This window comes from Amphibalanus amphitrite, unplaced genomic scaffold, assembly GCF_019059575.1.
Source record: "Amphibalanus amphitrite isolate SeventyFive unplaced genomic scaffold, NRLGWU_Aamphi_draft 000843F_arrow, whole genome shotgun sequence".
NCBI lineage: Eukaryota > Metazoa > Arthropoda > Thecostraca > Balanomorpha > Balanidae > Amphibalanus > Amphibalanus amphitrite.
In genome coordinates this window covers 291,257-307,095 of record NW_024882337.1, presented here as the reverse complement: position 1 = coordinate 307,095, position 15,839 = coordinate 291,257, and the positions used below count along the sequence as shown (strand labels likewise).

At 50.8% G+C, this 15,839-nt stretch overlaps 1 protein-coding gene across 1 annotated transcript in view; it reads left to right on the top strand.

The window, feature by feature from the left end:
• The window catches only part of LOC122366983 (titin-like), a gene marked incomplete at its 5' end in the record, with an annotated part of 146,027 nt that overhangs the window by 22,139 nt on the left and 108,049 nt on the right, over positions 1-15,839 (top strand). Inside the window, 7 exons of the mRNA XM_043339714.1 lie at positions 2,736-2,865; positions 6,485-11,101; positions 11,815-11,957; positions 12,175-12,337; positions 12,513-13,929; positions 14,244-14,473; positions 15,463-15,540. Of these exons, the coding sequence (XP_043195649.1) occupies positions 2,736-2,865; positions 6,485-11,101; positions 11,815-11,957; positions 12,175-12,337; positions 12,513-13,929; positions 14,244-14,473; positions 15,463-15,540 (6,778 nt within the window). The remainder of the gene's footprint in view (positions 1-2,735; positions 2,866-6,484; positions 11,102-11,814; positions 11,958-12,174; positions 12,338-12,512; positions 13,930-14,243; positions 14,474-15,462; positions 15,541-15,839) is intronic.

Below are 15,839 nucleotides of genomic sequence, written 5' to 3'. Positions count from 1 at the left end.
TTTATTGCCTACCATATTCTTAACAACCTGTGAAAAAATTAGAGTGGGCCATTCATAAGTTTTGAAGAAAATGGCACATATGCAAACGTATGTTAGCACGTGCAGTGGAGGGGGAAGAGTGAATTTCGCCCCACCCCTCCTGTTTTTCGCCAGTATCTCATAATATTGATGCGAAATTACTTATGGCTACCTGTCCAGAATTGAATTGCACATCTCATCGTGCAAGCAATAAGAAAATCGGTTCACAACTGTTCTAGTAATAGCGGTGTAAAGTGAACATCCTGTGGCCGCGGCGACGCGGCGACTCGGCAGCCGGCGCCGACCGCTACGCGCCGCCTGAGTTGTAGACTGTGCCGGGACGGAACGGAACGGTTCCGTCTTTACATCGCGCTCCTTACCGCTGATTACGTTCGATTCGCGTCAAATTTTGTGAGAAGACTAAGAAATGTACAGGCAATCTTATGGTGAAAGAATTCTGAAAATAGGTTGGTAAACAATTGAAATATGAACGTGTAAACACAAAATTGTGACTGCTGCGTTTCCCGCGTCGGCCGATCCCGCCTCAGCCGGCGACATGTTACTCTTAGCAGGACTCTAACTGCCATATTTATTATCGGATTAACTAGAAATTCCCCATACATACTCAAAAATGTATGCTCTTTCGTATAGTGAAGATCAAAAGACGTGAAGATATCGTTGCGTGATAATGTTTTCGTTGAATTTATTTCATGATGCATTTCCACACGGCTCAAAATTCACCGCAAAATACCGTTTGCCTGAGACACTTTTACGATGGAACGTGAATGCTTGACTACGATGACTATGCATTTCCATTCTCGCAGAGTTTGGGATATCACTAATCAGCAATCATTCATTTCAGAAAGTGTACACAAGCAATCATGTCTTGACTCTGTCTTTCAAGGTCACGCGCGGTTGCGTGATGTTGATGCATGAAAACGGCGTTTGCCGCGAAAGTTATGAATGGCCCACTCCAATTTTTTCACAGATGGTTAGGAACATTGTGACGGACATAATATGTAAAAATTACTCAAATCGAAGGTGGCGTGTTTTTTGCTATTTAAATTTTTCTGTTGTAACTCAAGGTCAAATGCATTTCAAGGTCACTTCAATTTAATTTTATAATTAAAAATCAAAGCCTTATCAATTGCCTACAAGACCCTGTTAATATCATTTTGATACCAGAAAAGGAACCAGAGTTATAAGCATTTAAAAAAATGATGTGTGGCATTTTTGGCTATATTTGATGACCTATATCTCGGCGATACGTTATCAAATTTCGAAAATATGACACGTAACTCAGTTTTGAACCATGCCCAGTCTGCCTACAAATTTTCAGAAAAATCGAAGGGGATGACGGATTTCGGTGTTTGATTTGACGTGGAATGCCCCTATGCTGTATTAGACTGATAAGTGTCGAACAAACTTCAAATTTCTCAATTGACGAGATCATGTTTTCGAAGCCTGACATTTATGTATCAAAATGTATTTTATCAAACGGCTGAGCATAGAAGCATTACACTATTTATCGCTCACAAAGACTGCAAACTTATGCATTCTAAAGGTTGCGTGTTGTAAAAATATTTCGTAAGAAGACCATATCCCACCAAATTTATTGCCTGCGCATCGCTGCCAAGGCTAGAGTACAATTCAGCTCTGTCTGGAATGCTGGCGCCAGAAGACACACAGCCCTATGCCAGGCACGTTCCTGGCACCGGGCCGGTTCTGGCATCTAAATCCACCTCACACGGGCCGGCAAAGACCTCTGGCTGGACGGGTGTTTATGGCGGCCATTGGGGCGGCTGTTTGGACGCCGCGGTGACAGTTGGCACAGGGAGACCGCAGACTTATGGGACACCCTGCAGCGGGATCTGAGAGAATTCTCACATCTGGTGCAGAGTTGGCAACCGAGCTGGTCACGCGAGGCATTCGTGGTAGCTTTTTGCAATGTTTTAATTATTTAAATTTCGCAATTCGGAAAATTCGCTCCCCTTCCACGCCACTCTCTGCGACGTTTCCCGTTATGCAAGCGTGCCGGAAACACATGAAGTTCCTTTCAGGGTGAGCTGGTGCAAATGCAAACGACCACGCACCGGATCATTTTTCTTGTAATTTTTGTTTTGTTTTGTTGGGTTAGGCCCTTTCGGTCCAATGAGACCATTTCAGAGCCGGGAGGATGATAGGATGTAGGGGGAGACATTGGTCTGGGCAGGCACCCTAGTGAGTCGCCGGGGCTGAGCCCGTCCAGAGGACAGGCCACCCGGCCCCAAGGCACTCACTGCACCCGGCTACGGGGTGCGCTCCCTCGGGAGCAGCGGTGCCGCTCCAAGGGAGCAGCCCGCATGAGATAAAGTTGCCTGTCCAGCCCGGAGAGGGGTTGCGGCTTGGAGGAGAAGGATTTCAGTATCCTGAGGATAGAAGCACGGAACGGTCCCAATTCTTGTAAAATACCTATGTCAAATGAATCTATAAGGATGGAGTGTTAATTATCTTTGTATGAACCTTTCATCCATTTTTCATGGATACAACTTTTTCACAACCGTACATTCATGGGCAACTGATAAAAATCATTGACATTATCGAATAACTAAAATAACAAATGCAAGCAAATCGATTCAAAACAGTGCCAATTGACAATATTCTGTAGCGTTATCAATCAATGCGACACCTTATCTTTAACCTCATATTTTCATCGCCGTCATCCTCGTCGCCACCAGATGACACTGACGGGCGGCACGGCCGTGCTGGAGATCTGCGAGACGTACTCGGACGACACGGGCACCATCACGTGCCGCGCCACCAACGGCGCCGGAACCAGCGAGGCTTCCGCGCGGCTCACGGTCCAAAGTGAGTCAGAGTCAGAGTCGGAGTCCGAGTTGGATGACTCCGGTGAGAAATGAGCGGCGACGACCGGCGGCGGGATCCGCCGGGTCGGAGCGCTCAGGTAGCTGTCCCAGTCGTTTGTTGTTTAGACCCTGCCCCGGGATCTGTCCCAAAGGTATACCAATCGGTAGCGGTGGTAGTGGTGGCGGTTGTGGTGACTGGTGCTGCCTGGTGATGCTATAGGGAGGTACTGGTGACGGTATCCTTTCATCCGAAAGCTGCCCGTGCGATGCACATAATGCAAATCACCCAAACCGTTCCTGCCGGTTCCCACCGGCCGCACACAGACAATCACATGCTAACTCGACATTAATGAGTATCCAGTATTCAATGATTATCCTGTAAGATGTCCTTTTATCGCATCCCATACATGTACATATGTTCCACGTCCACTAATGCAGAAACGGAGTGTCTTATCGATTCGATTTTTTACGTCGATCGTTTTTCTAATACCAACGGGTGCTTTTGATAACTGACCTAACACGAGGTTTTTGTATTCAGTACGACTCACCTGGCGATAATAAATGTGTACTGTTCTTGTTTTGACGAAATGTGACTCTTTTTGTCGCAGACATACTTTGCCTAACATCATTTTTTTAACATCATGCCGACGAATGGATATTTGAGACGTTTATTTTTGGAGATAGCTTCATTTGGCTGCGTAAGCACATTTAAACCACTAAATTAACGGACTAATTAACCTTGGTGCGGATAGAAACAAGGTACCGCAGTAAATAACCACATGCTCACTAGATACTCGATTTATTTTACACCGCTAACGACATTCGGCAACACTAACCACGGCGATAGATTTGACAACTGGCCGGCAATCGTAGCGTTACTACTCCTGTGCAGAAAACGGGTATGTTGACCATAAATATCATCATATATTTAAAAGTAGCCTTCCAACACCTCACAAAATAAGCTCTAACGAGATTGAGATCGCAACCATGCACTTCATTTCTCAATAGATCTGTCACAAAAAAAGAAAATCAGAGGATAACGCACACATCGCGGCAAATTCACCAAGACATTACTCAAGAGGTTCATTAGCATTCGGCAATACAAACCGTGATATGGATTATGAAGGCGGTGGCCGCGGAGCGCTGCGGAGGGGAACGATCGTAGAGGGACGGACAGGGAGGGGTCGGAGGGGAGGGTGGCCGGGGAGGGATCGTCGCGGAACGAGCGGGGAGGGGTCGCCCAAGACTGGACGGTAATTTAACACCGTCGCGGTGCCAGCTGCTGTCGCCCCAGGTCGCCGCGACAGCCCCGAACAGCGTCAGCAGATGACCTCGGGGCCCTGGCCGCAGCTCGCCGCTTCCAACGCGGGAAAGACAAATAAATGGGAGCGACTGCGGCCAGCGTCAGCTCGGCCGGGTGTTAGCAAACTCAGCGGGAGTCCGGGCGCAGAGATTCGCGGAACACGCTAAAACATCGGTTACGCAGAACCCGAGAGCTGCTTGACAGGAGAGCATACGACTAGCATGATCAAATGGAGCCAAAACGTTTTAGCCATCTTGGTTTCTACAAAATGTATGACTACGTGAAAACGCATAAGCTTTCCCTTCAGCGTAACAAATAGCACATCTCAAACACCTTCGGCTGATCGAGCCGACTGGCACATACGCACTATGTAAACACAGATCTATAAATAGTGGGTAGCCCACCTCCTGCTACGCAAAGCAGGAGGGAAGCGGGATTTGTATACTCGCACGCACGCAGAATAACGACTTCCAACGTAACTGCGCGGGTTCTGTGGTTGGGACAGTCCGCCAGCCCGCCACATGCTATCTCTGGCACGCACGTCTTTGCGCGGAACATCACCCTCGCAGTTCAGTAAACAGGGGCGCGGATCGTAGGAGATATGCAGCGTGGCCGACGGCCCACGGCAATCGCCACTCTCATCGACGCGCGACGCACGAGCGACGACCACGCGGCGACGGCGGCGACGCAGCTGGCCAGCGAGACGGGGGTGAATGAACCGGGCGGTGAAAAGCCGTCTCGACGGACAAAAACGGGTCTTGGAGGGCGGACACAGGACGCGTGCCAGCGGACAGTAGGGTGGGCGCTCAGGACAGAAATAGACTTCCACCGGACACATTGCACGGTGCGCAGCCAAGCCGCGGCGGAATGGGCGTGCAGGAGCTACGGCCGACTCCAATAAAATTAAAAATTGTGGCGAAATGCTACAAGAAATGGCGAGTGACTGGGTCAGAAGCGAGGCTTCACTTTCGGAGGAAGGCAGACGAGCGATAGATCCAACAGATAAGGTAGCGTTTGGTAACAATAATGGAGTGCATAACACAAATTCAAATCCAATCTTCACATTTTACACCAAGAACTCTCAACTATGTCCAGTCCAACAATTAATTTCACTTTCAACAATTGCATCAATTCAACCATACCCAATCCTCCCCCTTTCAATTGCCAATCAGAGCCATTTTTCTCATATACATTTTCATTGCATACTACTCACACCCGTCCTTCACTACGCCATTTATCAGCCTTTACGTTCCACTTTACACGCCCGCAGAAATCACCATTCACCACACATCGCCAAGCTCAAGTCCTCACCAATCGTTCACTTTCTCTCTGGTAACAGGCTCATTCTTCCCCAGCCATCGTCCTTTCCCACAGGCCAGGTCAGGTAGTCGTTGAAATGCTCAGGACTTCGTCGTGTCACATTCCGGTAGTTGATGTGCCATGACGTCCTCGGTTTCATCAGCCTGAGCCTGCCTGCATCGTTAACCTTACAGCAGCAGGGGCTCTTCCGTCCTGTTTTGAAGCTCTCTTCTGGCTTTATGTTCTCGTACCCCGTGCAGTTATGTATGTTGACAGTCCAACCTAATCACCCGCATCGTCACTAACATTACCGTCACGATACCACCTCAGCCATCGCACCACTGTCTCAGTCGCACCACTTCCGCCACTACCTCACCCCTTCTCCACGCCGTCACCACAACTGCCACCGTCGCCAATTCCAGCCCCGTCGTCCCCACGTCGCCGCCGCCGAGCTACTGGCTCCTCCCGCGCTGGGGGCGGCACGGCAGCGTGAGCGCCGATTGGTCGACCCGCCCGCTCCCCCCTCCCTGTCCCCGCCCCACAGTCTGGGGAGGGGATGCTGGCGGCGTCGGTGTCTCGACCGTCGCCTGAGCCGAGCACGAACCCTGGTATAATTAGCGACGCAACCTTTCACCCGGGAGGACAAATTGCACGACAAGGGACGGGAAGTCAGGCACCGTATCTGTGTTTGCCTGAGCTGGCTTGTTGATGACGTGCTTTTTCTTGAATGAATGAAAGAATGAATGAATGAATGACTCTGGAGTGTTAGGTAGGTAGATATGTCCTTTCAATTAAAGATGGTGCCTAGAAGTGCTCATGAACAGTTCAAAATGAGCCAGTAGTTTTAGTACAGTAGGAAATGTACCAAACGGCATTCGCTGAAAGCTGGAACACGATGTTCCAGTATCACGTAGATTTTGCTGTTCCGCTGTTGAGTGTCGGGGAGCATGGTCATCTAAAAGAACGCACCCTGCAGTAGATCCTACTGACATTTATGCGTTGTCTGATGCATTTTCAGAACAAAAGCCCGTGCTGCCAGAGACCAAAGAGGGCAAGGCAGCTCAGCCAACACAGTCAGCACAGCCGGGTCAACCGGACAAACCAGTGTGGCCGCCTTCTCGTATCGAGGTCCCCGTACTGGTCACTCCCAAGACTCCGTCGCCCACGCCGGAGGATGACGAATCTCAGCGTGAGAAGAAGGTGAACACCGCCAAACGGTGGTGGGGTGCGGCGCCGCTCAAGAAGGCACCGCCCAAAAAGCGATCTACTCCGAAGAAGAGCGAGAAACCCGAGACAGTGCCATGGGCCAACGCCAAGAAGACGCTGAAGCGCGCAGAGCGCATCGTTCACAAGCCGACCAAATTCCAGCTGGAGCGTCCAGAGCTTCACCACGTGGAAGACGACGACGATTGGAGCGATACGATGAGCGTCAGTTCGCACATCAGTATCAGCGAGGACGACCGCGGTCGGCGCTACTCGTTCCTGATGCCCGAGGAAGGCCTGCCGGGCAGCCGGCGCGGCTCGACGGACCGCGCTCGCTCGGCTTCACCGATGGGCCGCCGTCCGTCTGAGATCGTGTGCCTCCGTCCCACGGAGCGCCAGCAGCCCAAGCCAGTGGAGAAACCTCGCATCGAACAGGTGCCGCTCAAACCGGCCTTCGAACAGCCTCCTCTGTCACAAACACAGCAGCCACAGCAGTCACAGCAGGTTCCGTGGCAGCAGCTATGGCAGAAGCCGCAAGTTGAGCAGCCGCAACAGCCTCAGGAACAGCATGACGAGCAACAACAGCCGCAGCAGCCGTGGCAACAGCAGCCTCAGCAACCCCAACAACCGTGGCAACAGCAGCCTCAGGAACCTCAACAACCATGGCAACAGCAGCCACAACAACCCCGGCGGCCATGGCAACAGCAGCCCGAGCAGCCTCAGCATCCTCAGCAGCCTCAGCAGCCGTGGCAAGAGCAACCTCAGCAACCTCAACAACCGTGGCAACAGCAGCCTCAGCAACCCCAACAACCGTGGCAACAGCCTCAGCAACCTCAACAACCGTGGCAACAGCAGCCTCAGCAGCTCCAACAACCGTGGCAACAGCCTCAGCAACCTCAACAACCGTGGCAACAGCAGCCTCAACAACCCCAACAACCGTGGCAACAGCCTCAGCAACCTCAACAACCGTGGCAACAGCCTCAGCAACCTCAACAACCGTGGCAACAGCAGCCTCAGCAACCCCAACAACCGTGGCAACAGCAGCAGCCTCAGCAACCCCAACAACCCTGGCAACAGCAGCCTCAGCAGAAACAGCAGCCTGAGGAGCCGTTACAACAGGCCCAACAACCTTGGCAGCAGGTTAAGCCTGAGGAGCAGCGACCATGGCTAAGACAAAAACAGCAACCACAGCAGCGACCGCAAGAGCAGCCGATGGCCGCCGAGGACGGACGCATATCACCCACAGAAGAAGAGCTAGTAGAAGCTTCTCCGTGGGCACGTGGCCTCGTGCGCCAACGGGTACAGTACACGAGTGATACGGCACCATGGGCTACCGGCAGCGTACAGTTGAAAGCCGTCGAGACCGTCGAAAAGAAGGTGTTGGAGAAACCGCAGCTGGCCACGGTGGAACTCCGACCGGTGCCTGACCAGGCTGATACTCTGCGCCGACGGTCCATGGACGCACGCGGTGAGACATCAGAGCTCCCACAAGATGCGTCCCTCCAACCTGAAGCAGAGCAGCAGGTGCCTTGGGCTCGCGCAAAAGAGCAACTGCGCACAGCAGAAAAGCCAGAAAAGAAAAGGCCGGAGAAACCTAAACTAGAACCGGTAGAACTAAAACCAGTTCCGAAACTCGAGGAAATGCCTGTGCCAGAACGTGCGGTGGAAACAGGCGTTGACGACGAGGACGAAACGAAAAGCGACTCCGCAAAGCCACCATGGGCGAGACGCAAGGCAGAACTAAAGCCAACTGTGACAGAAAGTAAGCCAGTCGAGAAACCCAAACTCAGCAAGGTAGACCTCAAGCCATTAAGAAAGGCCGAGGAAGCAGCGGACGGACAAGAAGCTGAAGAAACTGAAAACATCAGTGAGATGCTTAAAGATACAGAGGTCAAGGCGCATCCAGTTCCCTGGGCACGTGAAAATGTTCAGCTTAAGCCGACCAAACAGGAAGAAAAGGTATTTGAAAAGCAAAAACTAGAGACGGTGCAGCTGAAGCCTACGCAGCCTGTAAAAACATCGCAAAGCGTTGCAGATGAACAAGGCTATGAAGTCGTAAAGAGCAGCAGCGAATCATCATTTGAAAAGATTGACGTTGTGAAAAGCTCAAGTGCTGAATCTTTTGAGATGGTGGAAAAGGCAACAATTCCTCAACAGCAGGATATCGAGCAGACAACCACTGGACCCGAAGCCGACACCCAGCCTGCCTGGAGAGCTCCCAAGAAGCAAAAAGAGAAAGCACAACCAGAGAAGACGGATGAAGCTGACACACCACGAGCAAGTCCCGCCAAACCGGAAGAGACGACTCGGCCAAGAGGAATAAAACCTCAAAAGCCAGCAGCTACGGACTTGCCAGAAGATGAACTAGCACGCGAAGAGGAAGGCAAAGCGCCAGAAGAAACCGCATCACCTACCCAAAAGCAGGAACCAAAGGGGGTTCCATGGGCGCACCCTAAACCACAAGAACCGAAGGAAGTTCCGTGGGCTCACCCCAAACTGAAAGCTACGCCACGTGCTGAGCCTACAGAGGAGCAGCCATTGGGCCAACAACCGCAGCAGCGCACCCCGGACGACAGGTCGGAGCAAGATCTTCATCCATCGGAACCTGCTGATGAAAAGAAAGAGGAGCCCGAAAAGGAGCCATGGCCAAGAGGTAGAAAGCACAAGAAGGGCACAAGACCAGAAAAGGGTGTGACTGAGGTGCCAGCTGAATGTGCTCAGTCACCTGAAGATTGGGTGTCGTTGGATGCACCAACTGACGAAGAAATCACACAGAAACGAGATGAGGCTGCTGTCAAGAAACCAAAACAAAGGCAAACTGAAGTTGTTCTGCAGAAACCAGAGGAACAGCAAGCGGCTGTACCTCCCAACACAGAGGCCAAGGATCATCCTGAGGACGTAAAATTAAAAAAGAGACCAGCGCCAGTAAAATTACAGGAGCCAGAGGAAGTTCCTTGGGCACATCCCAAGCTGAAACCTTCCGCACGGAAGGATTATGAGCCTGAACATGTGACAATGGAAGACGTTAGTCTAAAGAAGCTTCCGGAACAAGAGGAAGCTGAAATACCGACTGAGGAAAAGGAACATAAGATCATAGAAGTAGAGCCATTCGCACCAACTGATGTGCCTACGCATGACGACGTTGAACTTGATGAGCTTGAATTGGATATGCCCGATCAGCCAAAGAAAGACAAAACTCCCAAGACTTTAAAGAAAGCTCCAAAAGCTGAAGGTCCCAAAAAGCAAAAGGATAAGTCTCCAGAGAAAGGAAGGTGGGTAAGAGGGCAGAAACCGGACCAGGAGACACCTGAAGACGAGGAAGGTCTGAGAATCGGAAAAGGGAAACTTCCTGAAGATGATAAGCCTTTAGAATATAGGCTTAAGCCTGGTAAGCCTGGACCTCGTGGCGAAGAGCCACAAGAAGAAATAACCCTTAAGCCATTTGCTAAAGCACCAGCAGACGAAACACCAAAAGAGGCAGATGGTCAAATAAAGCCAGATTACGTTCCAACACTGCCTGAAAGAGAGCCAGTAGAGCTTCAACCGTATGACAAGACTCCCAAAGATACAGACACACAGAAGGAGGATCTTCCAGAAACAGAAGAGAAGCCAGTGCCAAAAGACAAGGAAGATATTCCAAGCGAGGTTCCAACGGAACCCGAAAAGCTTGGTGAAGAGTCACCGAAACCAAAGGATGGAAGAGAGACGGGTGCCATTCCCAAGGTTCGACGAGCTAAGCCGACCCAAAGGGCGACCGAAGAGGACGTCAGTGAGGTCTCTTCAGAAACATGGACAACCGAAGACTTTGAAATTGTTTCCAAGGAAGCCGTTGAAGTCGATTCAACAATGGAGAAACCTGTGAGAAAACGATCAGATAAAAAGAAAGTAAAGCCTCGTAAAATGAGGCCTGAAAGCCAAGAAAAGCCCGATCAACAAGAAAAGCCTGAGAGTGTTACTACTGAGGAAGTTTTCACTCATGAAATGGAAGAAAAGGATGAATTCGAGGAGGTAATTGAATACAGTGCTGAAGATGTTCCTGATCAGGGAGATGTTCAAGTGGAAGAAGTCCCAGGCGAAGATGTTCCAACTGAGAAGCCGAAGACAAAGAAAAGTCGCATGGTATTCTTCCCAGCCCCTGGCGCACAGAAAATCAAGCCTCCTCGCTTTACTAGAAAGATGCAGCCCGTGGTCGCTAACAGAGGCGATGTTGTTACCTTTGAGGTAGAGTTTGAGGGCAATCCGGCGCCTACGGTATCGTGGTTCCTGAATAATGTTGACTTGAAAACGACTAAGCATACTACGAGCTGGAGCACCGAGTCCACAGCTGTGCTCGAGATCACCAAGGTGACGCGCAAGCACGTCGGACACTACACCTGCAAAGTGACCAATCCCGGAGGCTCGGCCACATCAACGGCTAGCCTGGTGGTACAAGGTAGATTGCATCTCTCAGTTCTGCTGATTTCGTTTTCTGTTTTCCTTTTTCGTTTGTTTGTTAAATAAAGCATGCTTGCGTGTGTTTACTCACATGTTCTTGTCGTTTCAGGCAAGCGACAACATTACGATTATTTTATGCCAACGTGATTGAGTCGTGACATTTTCATTGATCCCGCTTTATTTCTTTCAGTTTCTAGTGTCATTTACTTTAATGAGTCTTAACGATATCTTAGCAATTGTGATGTGTGTTAATAAAATATAACTAATCATTTTTTTTTCGCCAAGTTTTCTCCGTTTTGATGTTTTGCCAAGGATACCAATGCATCAAGCAAAATGTTAATAACCGCTTCAGTGTTTGAAACGTGTCTTTACTTAACAATAATTTAACATAATGAAACCTCGTGACATAACATTAACATAACATTAACAATCATGAATCATAAAATTAACAACGCAATGATCTGTAATGTCGAAAAATGCCAGTGCAAATTGTATCGCACTTAGGCTGAGTAAGCCAGCTAAATAAGGATACGCTTAGGTATGTATATAAATATGAGGAACTTCAAAGACGATTTTCACATTGCCCCATATCTTTTGTCATTTGAAAATGCTGACCATTTTATCAGTAACATTGCATAACAATGATTGTTGCAACGTGCAATTAAAAACAAAAAAAGACCAAGCTGACCCTGTTTTCACCCATTTTTGCAGAGAAACCAAAAGAAGGAGCACCGGCTCAGATTGTGGAGCCACTCAACCCTCGCCAAGTGCGACCCGGTCAAACCTTGGCCTGGGAGGTCAAGGTCATCGGCTCGCCACCGCCGCAAATCACTTGGTTCCACGAAGGACAGCCGGTGAGTCTTAAAAAAATAATCTGTTTAATTCATTGTAGATGCTACTGGAACGTTCTTCGTCGCAGGTGTCTAAATATATCGTTTTTCATCATCACTATCCACAATCATTGCATTGACAACATTCAGTATTCACTAGATGTTGTGATGTGTCAGTTGACAATCGAGTCAGGAGAGCAAGATTCATTTATAGACATTCCGTCGTGTTCTCACTCCACAGATCCGTCCCTCGGACGACTTTGTTCCGTCCTTCAACCCCGACACGGGCGTGGCGCGGCTGACGGTACCCACCGTGATGCCGGAAGACGTCGGCAACTACACCGTTCTGGCAGAGAACCCCTTCGGTCGGGATCAGAATACCGCCAACCTCATCATTGTCGAAGGTTCGTTCATTACAGCTGTAATGGCTTGCTCTTGACCCAAAGATGTGATGAATGTTCAAGCCTTTGTTTTCACCTTTAGATGCATCCATCCGCGATAATATCTATGGACCAATATATTTTTCAAAGAGCTAATACATGTTTAAGAAAGTCGACAACCGTGAACCTTTTGCCACAGGAACCGATTTGGAGAGTCTGCCCGAGGGTAGCCAGCCGCCAGCGCTGGTGGTTCCCCTTCGAGCGGTGGTCGCCAGGCCGGGAGCCGATGTCACCTACCATACGGCCTTCGAGGGCCTGCCGCCACCGGTCATCACCTGGTTCCACAACGGCAAGCCTGTCGACGAGACCGAGGGCTACACGGTCATCACCGACGACCGCGAGTCGCGACTGGTGCTGTCCCGCGCCTCCACGCCCGATGAGGGTGTCGTTGAGGTGGTGGCCACCAACGCGGCCGGCGAGGCGCGGTCACGTGCCACGCTGGTCGTTTCGCCGGAGCTGCCTGACGAGGCAGAGCTGCAAGCTCCCAGTTTCGTGCGTCCAGTCCGACCTCAGCATGTCCCGCTGGGAGAAACAGTGGTCATCGAGGCAGAGGTGACCGCAAAGCCTGAGGTCACCTTCACTTGGATGCGCGATAACAAGAGGCTCAAGAACACCAAGAACATTCACATTACCAGTGACGGCAACAAAACTGTGCTCGTTATTAGTGAGATGCGACCGAAGGATGTTGGAGAGTACACATGTGTTGCAGAGAATGAGGCGGGCATGACGTCCTCAGCGGCGTCCATCCAGCCGCGGTCTTCGCCGGAGAAGGCGCCTCGTGAGCCTTCTGTCACCCAGCCAGCCCCAGAGCAGCCGTCCGAGACTAGCGTGGGAGCTGATCGATCCAGCCCAGTCTCCGTGACCAAATCCGAGTCCCCAGAGCAGGTGGTGACAGACGAAAAGACGGTGCCAGAAGAGACTCCGAAGAAAACGCCAAAGAAGGCGCATAAGAAGAAGCCAGAGATATCCGAAGAAAACCCTGAAGAAAGACCTGATGAAGCACCTGAAGAGGTGCCAGATAAGCCAGCGGCTCCTAAAAAGGAGCCGGTACCTGAGGAGCAGGTTCCGACTGAGGAACTTCCTGAAGAGGAGGAAGTATCTTCTGACTTACCGAAGGTAACGAGCCTGACACCTGTTATCAAGCTGATGGACGGCGAAGAGCTCAAGGTGTCCTGTAAGATCGTCTCACCCACTCCGACCCGCGTCGCCTGGCTGCACGAAGGCCAGCCGATGGACGAGCACCGTGACGTCGAGGTGACCATGTCGCCCGACGGCGTGTGCACGCTCTACATCAGCGAGGTGTACCCGGAGGACGCCGGCACCTTCACCTGCCGCGTCACCAACGCCGTCGGTCCCGGCGAGGCCACGTCTCACGTCAGCGTCGAGCCGTACGAGTACGTGCAGGACTCTGAGATCGCCTCAATGACGGTGGGCACCCTGCTCAGCGTGGACGACCACAGTGAGGAGGACCTGCTGGACGCACCCGATGAGCTCGGACCGCGCTTCGTGCGCCGGCTGCCGCGAACGACCAGTGTGCCGGAAGGCAGCCCCATCACGTGAGTAAAGCTAAGAACGAAAATTGTTTTCAACTAAGGAAGTTTTATCGAGCTGTTCAAAAAGTAATCTACTGCAGTCCAGCAAAAGAGATAATTTAAGAAATACTGTCAATGTATTCTAATGGGGAACTTCCTGGGGCCACAAACAATGCCAAGCATAGCGAGTGGCGCAGATTTTGACAACAGGGCGAGGATCAGGATAGTTCAGCCTGACTTGTTGATTGTTGATCTACTTATGCTGCATGCTCCCGACGCACACGCGGCATGCATTACCAGGGCCACCACTGAAATCCTACTCCCGCTCTGGACGGCAGTTTCGAGTGCCGCCTGGCGCCCGAGGCACCGTGTGAGGTCACCTGGTACCTCAACGAGCGAGCGATCCAGCCGGGCCGTGACTTTGATGTGGAGACGCTGGAGGACGGCACGCAGCGCCTGACTGTGCTGCAGGCGTTCCCTGACGACGCCGGCGTGCTGACCTGTGAGGCCGAGAGCGAACGGGGTGTGGCCACCACCAGTACCCAGCTGCTGGTAGAGTCCGCGCCCAGTGAGTACCGCATTGGCGGCCGGTACCGGTGCCAGTACCCGTAAGCAGCTCGGTCTGTCACGGCGAGGCGTTGTATTTTTAGTAAATGTTCACACTTTTCATAATTCATTGTGTTGCTTAGTCCGAGAATTCGAACACAAGTGTTAAAACGTCTCGTTTCTCATTTTACATCGAACCGTACTTTTTAAATGATGCTCAGTGTCACGCAAACATCACTAAAATGGGATCAGGTGCTGGTTCACATATTATCTCATGCTGATGCGTTTGTTGATACTCGTTCAATTTTTCGTCCTTATAATGTGTTGCATGCAGTGAAGGGCTACTCGTTTATTTGATGCTAACATGACTGAACATTACCTTCATTGAGAGGTGCGTTGTGCTTGATGTAACTCAACGTACTAACTCTGTTTCAGATATTTTGCTTCTTGGCTCTTTGCCTTGACAAAGGCACGGCTCTGGGACGATTACCTACTCAGTTTTCCTTTCCAGGGGTTTCAGCAAACCTACATAAATACTGATACATAGGATATTAACACGGTAATCATGCATCGACCAGTGAGTGAATTTGTTACAAGTAAATGTGTTTCAGAAAGAGTCGACACAATCAAATAAAACAAAAAATAGATTCACTGAAACCTATATTTTTGTCTCATTTTAAGCCAGAAATATCACTTAAAACACTTTGCAGATTCATCAAAGAGGGTATCGTCATTACTATTGTTATCACTCACTGGTCGATGTCGAGCTCATACTGACCACTAAGTACACTTTGGTTTGGTTTCATGCGCTGGTCTCTGCTTCAATTGGTTTATTCTTGTGGTATTGTCTTCTTTATACCTTCCGCCTTCCATCTCTTCTTGACTCTTGCTATTTTACTGCGTAGCACAAGTAACGCAAGAATAGGTCCCATAAGCTTAACGTATCGATCATGAAACAAACGCTGTCACACGAACTTCCCTCAGCCTGCTGACCGCACTCCCCGCATCCAGGTCACGACGAGGACTCTCCCAGCTACCGGAAGCCGGACTGGGTGGTGCAGATGGAGGAGACGAAGGCGGCAATCCGAGGTAACGACTCCGGCCGCGCCGCCGATCCCGCGTGCGGTGAATCACTAACCCAGCATGGTGTGCCGCCTCCGATGGATACCTCCACGGTCAGCATCGCAGAAATGTCCATGGGCGACGACAGTGTGTTTGCCTCTGACATGGAAGCCGCCAGCGAGGTGCAGCGGAAGCGCAGCCTCCTGCTGGAGCTTCGCGCGGCCAACAGCGAGACTGCGGACGATGATAGCCTGATGAACGACTACCTCAGCCGCCATCGCGGCTCCATCTCTGCGGCCATCGAGATGCTCAGTCTGTTCACGGAT